At 53.1% G+C, this 12,799-nt stretch overlaps 1 protein-coding gene and 1 non-coding gene across 3 annotated transcripts; both read left to right on the top strand.

Moving 5' to 3' along the window:
- Nucleotides 1–8,969: 8,969 nt before the first annotated feature.
- RPL10 (ribosomal protein L10) lies at nt 8,970–11,560 on the top strand. Of its 2 annotated transcripts, XM_069464354.1 has the most exons (6): nt 8,970–9,045; nt 9,922–9,980; nt 10,063–10,170; nt 10,382–10,520; nt 11,106–11,268; nt 11,348–11,560. In XM_069464354.1, exons 1-6 carry the CDS (start codon nt 9,023–9,025, stop codon nt 11,498–11,500), a joined length of 645 nt encoding a protein of 214 aa, XP_069320455.1. In that variant the 5' UTR covers nt 8,970–9,022; the 3' UTR covers nt 11,501–11,560. The 2 variants fall into 2 exon arrangements, with proteins under 2 accessions (XP_069320455.1, XP_069320456.1); XM_069464355.1 differs by lacking the exon at nt 10,063–10,170.
- Nucleotides 10,922–11,056, top strand: LOC138379332 (small nucleolar RNA SNORA70). The gene has a single exon (XR_011232099.1). It is a non-coding gene; the product is annotated as a small nucleolar RNA SNORA70 (small nucleolar RNA).
- Nucleotides 11,561–12,799: the final 1,239 nt, after the last annotated feature.

Raw genomic sequence — 12,799 nt, 5'->3', positions numbered from 1 at the left:
TAGCTCATTTTTCTCTTGGCTGTGTGCTATTTGATAGGATCCCCGAACTATTGTGCCATTTACATAATGAATCCCCATTTGCTGTGCTTTTAATTAAGCCATCGTCATGTTTATTTTGCCTCTGCTATGAATGCTGCACCCAACAGCCTTGAACACGTGTCGCGTCAGTCTCTCTCTAGGATAATTACCTCTCCGTGGAACTACTGGGTCAAAACATAAAGTGTGCTTAAAACTTTTAACAGACACTGAGGAATTGCCTCCCCCAAAGACCCTGGCATCCTACGTCATCCTGCCTCACTTTGTACCCACAGTGTTTATCCACGGCCTGAGCGACACGTTTTGGGTGAACAACTTTTATAGTGTCTGGAAATTGGATGGGAGAAACACAGCTTTTTTTTTTTTTTTTTTTTTTTTTTTTGAGACAGAGTCTCGCTTTGTTCCCCGGGCTAGAGTGAGTGCCGTGGCGTCATCCTAGCTCACAGCAACCTCAAACTCCTGGGCTTAAGCAATCCTACTGCCTCAGCCTCCCGAGTAGCTGGGACTACAGGCATGTGGCACCATGCCCGGCTAATTTTTTTCTATATATATTTTTTAGTTGGCCGAAACACAGCTTTTTATTCTTCCCTTCCCCCTGCCTTCCCACTGCCGTTCCCCTCCCTACCAAAGTCACTGGGATGCCTCCTCCAGCCTTAAATGTCCACGCATCCTTGGTAAACACGCAGTGCCATTTGGAAATACTCGTACGTCCTTGCCCACCATAACTGTCACCGTGCTGTAGTCTCATTCTGCTGACTGCTTTTCTCGTTCACCAGGGCATCTCAGCTCCCTCCCCGTGGCCCTGGAAACAGGTGGGTGACGTTTGCGCTCCTGCACAGCATTTCATCCCCTGGATCCAGCATACCCGATCATCCCCATCCCGAGTGACGAAGCCCTAGTGCTTCAGCCCCTGCTGTGCACAACCCATGCCACGACGGCCATTGCACTCCATGTCACCTTAGCGACCTGAGAGTTTCTCTTGGTGACATACCAAGGGGTGGGATTGCTGGGTGAAAGGGCATGGACACACTTTATTCCAATAAATGCCACCCCTCAGCTTTCCAGACCGGCTGTGGGGTTCACGTCCCACAGGCACTACCCGAGAACGCTCCTCCTCCCACGGCACCCTTGGGATTATCCACCTTCTGATGTTTGCTATTCTGCTGGGCATAAGGTGGTATCAGGTTTTCTTTGATTTTGCATTTCTCCGCTCCACCCTGGGCATGAGCATCTCTTCACGAACTCATCACCCATCTGGGATTCTGAGTCTGGGAACCACCCGTGCCCTGCAGGAGCCTGTCATACACCACAGCGATACATCCTTTGTCACGTAGGTACCAGATCTTTTCTCTCAGCCTGTGTCGTCTGCACAGCTATGCTGGTTGTTTCTGGCTGTCAAGGAGCTGTACGTTTGTATATGATCAAATTTATTGAAGTACTGGTTTATGATTTCTGGGTTAGGTATCTTTCATGGTGCCCACCCCGCAAAACATCATAACACTGGTCTGTATTTTCTTCTCTAATTTTCACAGTGGTGATTTTGCTTTTAGCCGTTTCACCATCTAGACTTTACACTGTGGCTGTGGTGTGAAGGAGGGTTTGAGGCAGACCCTGGGGGGCTTTGCAAACACCTCGTGGGGTCGCCCAGCCCTTTCTTCCCCTGCCTCGGGAGGGCCATGGGTTCCAGGTGGCCGAGTCGCAGAGCGGCCTGAATCCTGAGGCATCTCTTGCCGCAGAGGAGGTTTGGAAGAAAACCAAGTGTGGCTTCTGACTGTGGCAGGGGCCATGAGATGGCAGGGTCTGTGGGTCTCAGCGGCTGGCTCAATAGCAGTGGCTAATAACGGGCTGCCTTCCTGCTCTCTGCAGGACAGCCAGTCACCTCCAAACCATTATTCACACACTAGCCTCTTCCCGACCGTTGTCGCTGCCACGTTCACACTAAATGCCCATGCATCCGTGGACCTGCGTCTCAGCCAATTCCCTGCAGTGAGCATTTGCACCTTGTCATACCTAGTGGATCTGCCGGCTCCCTCGTTATGATGCTTCAGACGGTTTCTGTCATCCTTGGGCATTTGGTTCTCTGAGTGAACCTCCCCATCATCTTGTCTGGGACCACGAGACACCCATGTGCCCCGCTTCTTGGGACTCTGGCAGCGAGACGGGAAGCGCCCGATTCTCAGCATTGCTTTGCTCCAGAAGACCTTGGACTTAGTCCAGGTAGGAGGAATCAATTTCCTCTGCTGGCCGCAGCTCCGCAGGCAAGCACTTCCTGCAGTGCCGAGCCGGCCCAGGAGCGAGGAGCACCAGACAGTCTCTTACTTCTGGAACCTTCCTTCCCATGGGCGAGACATGGCCAAACAGCTCCTTCCACAGTGCTGTGCGCCAGGGTGGGACCGTTGCCCAGGTGGAGAAGAGACGATGGAGGGTAGGGTAGCAGTGGAGAAACCCGCTTGCATTTGCTTGCGCAAAAGGGACGTCTATTGGAAGGATCCAAGGGTGGCTCACAGGCAGGAAGGACAGGAGCCAGGCGTCCGGGAGCCGAGCCAGCAGGTGGAAAGCGGCAGTTCCCCTCTCCTTGCCGTCTAGGGTTGCCAGGTTCCTGGGCGCCTGTCTGGGCTCCAGGGCCCCCATGAATCCCTGCAGGCCTGTGTTCGATTAGCAAAAGGGACCCGCCCTCTTGGCCAGTACGTGGCTGGAAGCAAGGACAGGGGAGGGATTTCGGCAGTCTCCTCACTCCCAAGGAAGCCGTCCTTGTGAGGGGAACAGCCTGTGCAACCTGCTGGGGGACCTGGGCCTCTGCCTGCGGCATCTTCCCTCTGCCTAAAGTGGCCCGGAAAATTCAGAGAGCGAGGACACTGTGGGCAGGATTTCTGAGTGCCCGTTGCAAATTCCAGGTGGACCTAAGCTGGGCGGGTCGGCCCCACCGGCCCAGTGCAGCGGTGGCCGGGGGTCTAGGTCACGGGCGCCAGTGCTGACTAGGCAGGGATCCAGGGTGGCGCCTCTCAGGCACCCAGCAGCGCCTGTCCTCTGGGCCAGGGGGTGGGGGGCTGGGGAAGTGGTGTGTGTGTGTCCCCAGTCCAGGTTTCTTTAGCTTTTTTCTTTTTTTAGTAAAAAATATTTTATCGGCCGGGCACAGTGGCTCACGCCTGTAATCCTAGCACTCTGGGAGGCCGAGGCGGGAAGATCGTTTGAGCTCAGGAGTTCGAGAGCAGCCTGAGCAAGAGGGAGACCCCCGTCTGTACCAAAAAGAATAGAAAGAAATTGGCTGGACAACTAAAAATATGTATAAAATTTAGCCGGGCATGGTGGTGCATGCCTGTAGTCCCAGCTACTCGGGAGACTGAGGCAGTTGGATCGCTTGAGCCCGGGAGTTTGAGGTTGCTGTGAGCTAGGCTGATGCCACGGCACTCTAGCCCGGGCAACAGAGTGAGACTCTGCCTCAAAAAAAAATATTTATATATATATATATTTTGTCTATTCTTATTATTATTTATAAGCCAGTAGACCCCCCAGGGGCCCAGTCCAGTTTGGAAGAAAGCACGGAAAGGAGCAATTATAAGACTTTGGGTTGCATCATTTCAAGGATACCTGGGCCACAGGTAAGTGAGGGCAGTCCCTGGGCGGGGCGGGGTCGGGGGGACAAAGGGCAATGAAAACACAGAGGGGTGAGCAGGCACCGAGGCAGGGGCCGCACAGGAGCAACAGGCTGTGCCTGGCTGTCCGGGCGCATGAGTCTTGCTGGCCTCGGGGACAGGAGGCCTTGTGCCCTCGGATGGCGAGCGAGTGGAACTGAGCTCCCCACCTGCATCCAGAGTTCCTGAAGCGCGACCTCTGGGGTCAAAAGGAAGGGTGGGCTGCACCTTGCCCCTCTCCCCTCAGCACAGGGACCCAAAAGCAGCAGGACCATCTCAGCTCGGGTCTGAGCGAGCAAGCCAGGAAGACTGCCTGTCTCGTTTTTTCTCTTTTTTCATTGTATTTATTTATTTATTTATTTTTATTACACCACAATAGCTCAAGAGGTCGAACTGCCTGTCTTACAATAGGTGCCCTGGGCGTTCTCGAGCAGGGCCTGCCTTCCCATGGCCGCAGGAAGAAGCTTCGTGTCTCTGCGAACCCCTGGCTGAGAGAGCACCTCGCCTCCCTGGTGTGGTCATGCTGCCGGCGTCCCGGCAGAGCAAACCCGCCCTCCCTAGAGGGGACACTTCACCCCAGGATTGCCACACGGGACTCCCAGAGGTAAAGCTGAAGACGGCCAGCAGCCTCAGGTTGACCGCGCCGGCCACCATGCTCGACGTTCAGCAGGTAGGTCAAAGAGCAAGGGCAGACCGGCCTGTGACACTGCACAGGGACCTGCTGACACGATGCTCGGCGCCGGCCAGGCGTGTTTGCTCTGAGCCGGGCCGCTGCCAAGCGCCTCAGCAGCGCTCATCCCCCCGATCCTCACAGCAGCCTGCAGAGCTGGCTGCCAGTTAGTTACCCCGTGTTCCAGATGAGGACACCAGGGAAGTGTGACACAGAAGGCTGAAGTCGCTTGTTCAGAGTCACTAGATGGCAAGTAGCAGAGGCAGGATGTGAGCCAAGGACATTGGCCTCCAGGGCCTGATCCTTTTCCTGACTATGCTCTACTGCCTCCAGCTCCCCCCTTCTCTCCCTGCGAGGTTCCCATGGTGTGTGTGTGTGTGTGTGTCTGTGTGTGTGTGTGTGTGTGTCTGTGTAAGGAGTGGGAGGGAGCCTGGCTGAATATCCCCCAGGCCTTGGGCCACCATATGAGAAAGGGAGGAGGGTAGGAAGAGAACCCGTGTTCTCCTATCAAGCTCGACTGGGTGAATTTTGCAAACAGAGATTCACATTGCCTTTGAATTCTCATGAGATCAGAGAGCAGGTCTCATGGACGTTTACAAATTGTCTGCGTAACTGTGATGTCACAGCTACTCAGACTCCTCAGGTTTTTATGTAAAACAAAAGTTTTTTTTAGACACAAGGTCTCTGTTGTGCCACCCAGGCTGGAATGTGTTGGCAAGATGATAGCTCACGGCAGCCTCAAACTCCTGGGCTCAAGCGACCCTCCTGCCTCAGCCACCGGAGGAGCTGGGACCACAGGCAAGCGCCACCACACCTGGGTAATTGTTTAATGTTTTTTGTAGAGATGGGGTCTCGCTATGTTGTCCAGTCTGGCCTCAAACTCCTGGCCTCAAGCAATTCCTCTGCCTTCCTTCCCAAAGTGCTGGGATTACAGGTGTGAGCTACTGTGCCTGGCCCCTCCTCGAGTCTTTAATAGTCTCTGAGACACAAGAGTATAAACATAGAAAGGAAGGAAGAATAAAAGGTATAAATAAGTTTAAATGTGCAGGCAGATTTGAAAAAGAAGTGAACAGAACTTTTAGAAGTCAAAAAGCGTAGTCATCTGTAGCCCCAGCTACTTGGGAGGCTGAGGTAGGAGGATCACTTGAGCCCAGGAGTCTGAGGTTGCTGTGAGCTAGGCTGACGGCACTCTAGCCCAGGCAACAGAGTGAGAGTCTGTCTCAAAAAAAAAAAAAAAAAAGTTAAAATAGAAGTTAAAAAAAATAACATAGTCATTGCACTGAAAATCTCGACCAATGGAGTCAACAAATAGATGCCAGTGAAGAGAGAATTAGTGATCTGGAAGATGATGCCAAAGAGATTTCCTCCTGGCCTGTTCTCCTTCATAGCTGATGATAGTGCTTCCTCCTTCCCTGAGAAATGGCAGCAGCCCTTCCTCAGAGATCTGAGCCCTAGGTCTTCAGTGCTCCTCATGCTTGCTTCTAGGCTCCTGATAACCCCAACCTCTTCCCCCGCCCCTTGATCTGGGAGTGGTAGCTTCTTCCTTCATCCAGTTCAGTATCCCTTTTCGCATGTTCAGCCCTCAAAACCCCGAGTAAACAATCCCTTAAATTAAGTCCCCTGTCTTGAGAGTCTCGGTATGTTTTTGTGTCTCCTGAGTGGTCCGTGATTAACCCTGAACTGGTCCTGGGGAGGTTCCAGAAGACAGGCCTACGTACGTGGAGGTTTGGATGGGTCTGCTCATGCCTTTGGGCTGGAGTGCAGGGCTGAGCATTTTGCCAATGGGGAGCGGGGCGCTAGTCATCCATGGCCTGCGCAGCTTCACAATTAGTCCAGCTGCCACCTTTGGCTGACGGGGATCATGGGCCAACCGAAGCCAGTGCCTGGGGAGCTCGAGTCAGCGCTGCACCCAACTGTCATGGCGGCCATGGAGGGCTGTGAGGACTGGTGTGGGATGACTTCTGGGGGTGGACCTGACTGTGTACAGCGAAGACGTGCTGACCTCGGGTTCCTTAACTCTCAGCTCAAGTCACAGGAAGGGAACCAGAGGGCTTCCAGGACATCCCTAAACATTCTCTTACTCCTCGTACCTGCAGGGCTGACGGTTCTGACACTCGCACACGAAGTTGAATTGTGCGAGCGCCAGAATCTCAATGTGTTGAACCCCCAGCCTCGCCACATTTCCCATGTGTAACGTAAGCAGTGGTTGGGGAGGATTGGGACCTGGAACCTGGAATGGGGACATCTTGTTGGCTTCGACTGAAGCTGAGACTCGGGAAGCCGCCACTCCCTCTGAACCTCCCTTGCCAGTGGAAGTGGCTTGACCTCTTGTGTCTGGAGAACTGTCAAAACTTTGCCTGGGCAGGAGCCTTGTAAGGGGACACGCGTTACCCGTGAGACCCTCCATAACTACAACCTGTTGCCATCAGATTTATATGTACTGTTTTATCTCATTATGCTCTAGTGGGATAGGCACAGGTTCTTCCCCAGGAGGAAACAGCTGCCACACCATAATTATGAAGACTTGACTGATATCTACCAGCAGTCTCCAGTTTATATCTGTCATAGTGGATTGTCAGAGTGTAGACTACGAAGGATAAACCATGAGTCTAAATGGCTCTGGATTCTCTGATAGGGGTACGCTTAGTAGAGAGACCAGATTATGTTAGTGCATGCAAGTAGTGGTAACTCTAATAGCTCACTTTCTTAGTTGACTGAAACTTGTGCTCAGTGGTAGCCTGCAGTTCCTGGGTTTGCCTGAACTGGTATGAGGCAAAAGAGGAAATCCACAGGCTTTGACAAAGTGTAATGTTGGTGTAGATTCATCACATGGAACGCGCACACTTCTGTCCCCCATCTGTTTCATGGGGAAATCCAGAAGATGCTCTTTATTGAGGCGCTGAGGGAGGCATTAGTGTAGGAGCACCTGCATCCTTGAAGCGCTTTATGGTGCTCTCCTCTATATGGTATGTATGACTCTACACGATGGCACTACTGAGGTTGGCTCCCTGATTTCTGTGGGGATGACAGAACCCTTGTGTAGCAGAGACCATGTGGCAGCTCTAACCTGCTCAGAAGAAGGTGGCTATGTCCACCATAAAGGTCAGCAGGGATACACAATCAGAATGCCTTGGCCCAGAGAGGTTTTTGGAGATGCCTGATCGATCACAGTGTATCTAGGGCCAAAATATAGAGGTAGCTTACTACAGCATTGCTTGATGTATATAACCAGAAATCCTCTAGGTCTGGGTGCCAAATACTTGACTTGACTTGCCCCATTGGAGTCACAGCCTGTCACCCCGTTTCCTGACCTAAGTCAGGGCACGGATCCAGAGCCCTGTGATACAAGGGGAGGCTAGGTTCCCCTGGGTAGGACCCTGCACCATTGCTGCAAGTGCACCCCACAAATCCTTCCAAGCCTTCCCCAAAGGGACCTGCAGCCAGTTACTGAAATGACATATCATCCTGGAAAACAGGGGTGCTCGAGCAGGATACCCTCGCTGGTGGGCCACACCTGTCCAGTGACACGAGCAAGACTTTGTTACCATACTGTCACCCACGTCCAGAAATGTGGACAGATACCTGACAGACACCGCCTTTCCCCCATGATTTGCCCACCAGTGCTGCCCATTTGTGCCTGGGTACTACCCCGTGTGTGTACGGGTGTCTGTGCTTCCCCACGAGCGCTTCGATCATGCTCAGCGGCACTTTTTAAACACAGTGGAGTAGGAAGGAGAGGGACTGCCACACGTCTGCGCCCTGGGAGGGTGGAAACTCACTGGAGGCGGTGCAAAAGAGTTGAGAGGCCAGGACCGGGGCGTGGCCGGAGACGGAGTGGCTGTCTTTACTTGATAGCCGGGCGGGGTGCCGGTCAGGGTGGGGGGTGCCGGCCCAAGGGTGCCTATGGGGTCTCACGGGCCACAGATCTCCGTGGAGGCTCCTCCTCGGATTCTTCCCCGAGAGGAGGCGCGACAGCTGGGTCTCCGGGGAACGGCGCACGGCTCAGAACAAGGCCTGCTCCAGCCTTTCCAGTCAGGGGAAAGCGGAGACGGTCTCCTGCTAAGGGCTCCTGGTTGACAAAGGAACGCAGACCCAGGCCCCAGCATGGCGCTCCTCCGCCGGGCCCTGGAACCCACAGGGAGGCACGGAGCGCGTGCCCAGGGCCCCCAAGCTTGGGAACACTCGCGCGGTCGCCGCGAGGCCACCGGAGTGTACCTTCCTTCTTTCCACTATTGGAACATACATCTTTCATAGTTACAGAAAAGCCTAGGGGAAGAGTTGTATGCCCAGGATAGCCAGCCGGAAGCGGGCTTCTAGCACCCATGTGGCAAAGCCCGATTCGTCAGCTGACCGCGGACGCCCATCCACCTCTCTGCTCTGCGCATGTACTGGGCTTCGCCCGCGCGCAGACGCAGAACACCGCTGCGTCTATGGTAGGGATGTATGACAGAGCGTCCACCTGCCCTCGCCGGAACTCTATGGTTCCTACGTGGGAAGATGGGCCAAGTATATAAGGCATGCGCAGAGGCGGGAGTGCCTCTTTTCCTTCGGCGCGGTGAGTAAGCGTGGTTGCTAGTTCGGTGCGCTCCCTTGCTGGGTCTCACCCTGGTTCTTGAGGCCTGTTCTCATGTTGTGTTCCGACTTTTTCTATTTCGTTGCAGCCACTGAAGATCGTGGTATCGCCATGGGCCGTCGCCCCGCCCGGTGGTGAGTGCCGAATCCGTACAGTTGCACTGCTGAGTAAGGGGAGGGAGAACTGCCCTTGATCGCTAAAAGCGACCATCGTGTAGAGTCTCCCTTCGTTCTGCAGTCCTGTCTTGGGAACTGATCCCATGTTTTCCCTAATACTTTCCAGGTCGCTTTTAGTCGTTGTTTATACTATGTGTTCTTTTTCTCTAAAAGTTTATGCCACTTTGTAGCGCTTCCCCCCTTTTATTGTTGGGGTGACGGATTGACCCTGGACTACATGTGCCGCGCCAGTGTCGTGTTGGAAGCGATGTCTGCCGTGTATCCCACTTCTGTCCTTCAAATTTGCCGAATTTTCGAGCTTGATGCCCTCTCGGGGCTTTTGTGTGCGCTCTCTGCCTTATTTCCGGGCGACGTGCCTCGTGCGGATTCAAAGGGCAGGCGGGAGGGGGGCGGGGGGAGCGGGCGCAGCCGCCTCGCGTGCCCTGCAGGGGGCGCCGGGTGCCCTTCACGTGCCTCAGAGGCACACTCAGTGCCACGTGACCTTTAGTCGGGTCAGCTGAAGTGTTCAACTGTTACAAGGCGAATGTTTTTTAACTGGGAGAGCTTTTCAAAGTCTTGGCTTTATAGGAACTTTAAACCTAGGGCTAATGGAAAGCATTGGTGCTATTGTTTCCCGTGTGGGTGTCTTCTGTCATAGCCACCTGTTATGACCGTGTGTTACTTAATGGCCAATTTTTGCAAATAGAGACAACCTAGACGTTGTCTCTATGTATTCCCGATATGTATTCCCGATCCCCTTTCTGGCCTTTGGTTGTTTCTTGAGGCAGGCACTCAAAGTGCCTATTGAGTTTGCTTGTGAAAACCACCTAACATGGGTTTTCCTCCCCTCTGCAGTTACCGGTATTGTAAGAACAAGCCATACCCAAAGTCTCGTTTCTGCCGAGGCGTCCCTGGTAAGTAGTGGAAGAGCTTTCAAGCTGGTTTGGCTTGCTCACTGAGCTGCCACCCCACACACTTAACCTGAGTGTTTTTCAGATGCCAAGATTCGCATCTTTGACCTGGGTCGGAAGAAGGCAAAAGTGGATGAGTTCCCACTCTGTGGCCACATGGTGTCAGATGAATATGAGCAGCTCTCCTCTGAAGGTGACGCGGGACTTTTAATCATTCCCAGTCCTTCCTATGTGCTCACTCAACCCAACCCCGAACACACTGCACTGGAATTAGCAGTCATGAAGCGCAGGCCTTTTTACAGAACTCAGTAGCCAACACATTTCCTCTGAAGGCCGGGGGTGGCCGTGGGCTAAGGACTTTTCTACTTTTTTGTCTCACTGCTGCTATCCTTCCCCCTGCCTAGCCCTGGAGGCTGCCCGTATTTGTGCCAACAAGTATATGGTAAAAAGTTGTGGAAAAGATGGCTTTCATATCCGAGTGAGGCTTCACCCCTTCCATGTTATCCGCATCAACAAGATGTTGTCCTGTGCTGGGGCTGACAGGTGAGCTCAGTCTGGGCCTTTTTAAGACATTTTCTCATATCTTGGGGCTTCTGTGTTGGGCTTGGGTTTTTATCAGTCAGGGCATAGACATGGCCTCACACTCAGCCACCTGTGGGTAATGGGAAGGCGAGGACACGGCTGGCAAGTGGCTTTCGATGGACACACCCTCTTTTGGCAACCAGGTTGGTCTAACCCTATTGCAGAGTAAGTCAAACAAGCCCAAAAAGTGTCATGATTAAGTTTTTGTCCCTGGGCCACAGGTGGAGGGAGGCACTCCTGATGAGAGTCCTTGCTTGGAGCCTGACAATACCTGCTTGCAAGCAGGATAGTTGGGGACCTGTCAGATGAGCCCAGTGGTACCTTGAAGAGCCTCCCAATGGTTGTTTTTCCGATCCTCTGTCCTGCAGCCAATTAAGCCGACCGTGTTCCTTTCCTCATGGGGGCCCGGTGTGCAGTGGCTGCAAACAGCAGCCTCCTTGGTAGTGTATGCAGCCTGTTGCTTGTATAGGTTGCTCTAAGGGACCTTGGATACAGTCCCTTTTGATGCATGTTCATGTGTCAGACCTTGTGCTGTCCCCAATCTAGGCTCCAGACAGGTATGCGAGGTGCCTTTGGAAAGCCCCAGGGCACTGTGGCCAGGGTTCATATTGGCCAAGTCATCATGTCCATCCGCACCAAACTGCAGAACAAGGAGCATGTGATTGAGGCCTTACGCAGAGCCAAGTTCAAGTTCCCTGGCCGCCAGAAGGTGAGCAGTGTTGCAACCCCCTTCTCCCACCTTTCCTTGCCCCAGGCCTCCTCTGATAGCTGTTTCCATGTCTCCCTAGATCCACATCTCAAAGAAGTGGGGCTTTACCAAGTTTAATGCGGATGAATTTGAAGACATGGTGGCTGAGAAGCGGCTCATCCCAGATGGCTGTGGGGTCAAATACATCCCGAATCGTGGCCCCCTTGACAAGTGGCGGGCCCTGCACTCATGAGGGCTTCCACGGTGCTGTCCCCTCCTTTGTAACCACCAATAAATCTTTTCTGTCCACCTATGTTTTTTGCATCTGGATTCTTGTGGGGGAGGGGAGGAGGAACCTGGGACTTCTGGGATCCTTGACCTTTCATTTAAGAAACAGGCTGATGACTAAGCAGGCCAAATAATTGGCAGTAAGCAGGGCTAATGAGGTAACGCCCTGGAAGGGGCCAGGCCTGTTAGCCTTTCCTCAGTTTCCTAGTCTGGACCTTGACTTGGACCTCCCCAGATCCTAGGCAGTAGGTTGAAAGGCATCAAAGCAGCAAGGAGGGGGAATGCAGGGCAGCAAAGCCCTTGGAATCCTAGGCTGCTGTGAGTCTTGATTGCTGCCTGACCATCCCTCCCCACCGGCGTGGAGAAGGGCTTGTGTGTCAAAGCTAACCTCTGCAGCATCCCAGACCAGCATTTAGGAAAAGGGTAGACATGAACCAAATGCCCCAGCAGCCATCTGGCTCAACCAGTTGTCCAGGCATTCCTGGAGTAATCTGGGGACTGCCCCCATTCCTCTGCCTTTAGCAACTTCTTGACCCACTGCCCTTGGCCCTTCCCACCCACAAGCTCTAGAGCCTGTGTTCCCAGGGCCTTCACCATTGAGGCTGGTCTGACAGCAACAAAAATCCTTCAGGACAGATGTGGCACACCTTGGCCTGGATCCTGGTCCTCTGACCCTAATGCCAATTGTAAGCAGGTTTGAGGTCTGGGGGAGCAGCAAAAACAGGCCAGAACTACTAGGTGATACACCCTGAGCCGCTGGGCCCAGGAACCCGGAGCGCTCCAAAGGGTTCTGGTCCTAGAGCTGGGGCACCGTGGCCCCCAAGAGAGCCCTCTGGCTTTTTGTAGTCTTTATTTGTAGCCATTTCTTTTTATTTTAAGTTATTTATTTTCTTTAGACTAGTCAAGTGAAGCAGTAGGAGTGGAGAAAGGAACAAACGAATCTAACTAGTGATGAATTAGTTGTAAACACCACTGTACTTGGACCAGGCTATGTCTAAAGTGTTAAACTACCTTTACATTTTTTTTACCTCAGCGAGATGGCTCTAAACCATAAATCTGATTGATTATAGTTTACAGTTAGCTCTGATAGTGTCCCAATAGGTGTTTTTACTGAGCTCAGCTCTTTGGAAAGTGGAGGGTGGGGAAGGAGGGGTCCTGTGATACCCTAGACAGGATCACTGCTAGCTTTTGTTTTTGTTGTATGTTCTATTCTGTATCCCTTTTCCCTGAGCGATTTCACACAGTAGCTGTTCAGGTTCCGTGA

The sequence above is a fragment of the Eulemur rufifrons genome, chromosome 30 (assembly GCF_041146395.1).
Source record: "Eulemur rufifrons isolate Redbay chromosome 30, OSU_ERuf_1, whole genome shotgun sequence".
NCBI classification, from domain to species: domain Eukaryota; kingdom Metazoa; phylum Chordata; class Mammalia; order Primates; family Lemuridae; genus Eulemur; species Eulemur rufifrons.
This window is presented reverse-complemented; position numbering and strand designations above follow the sequence as displayed.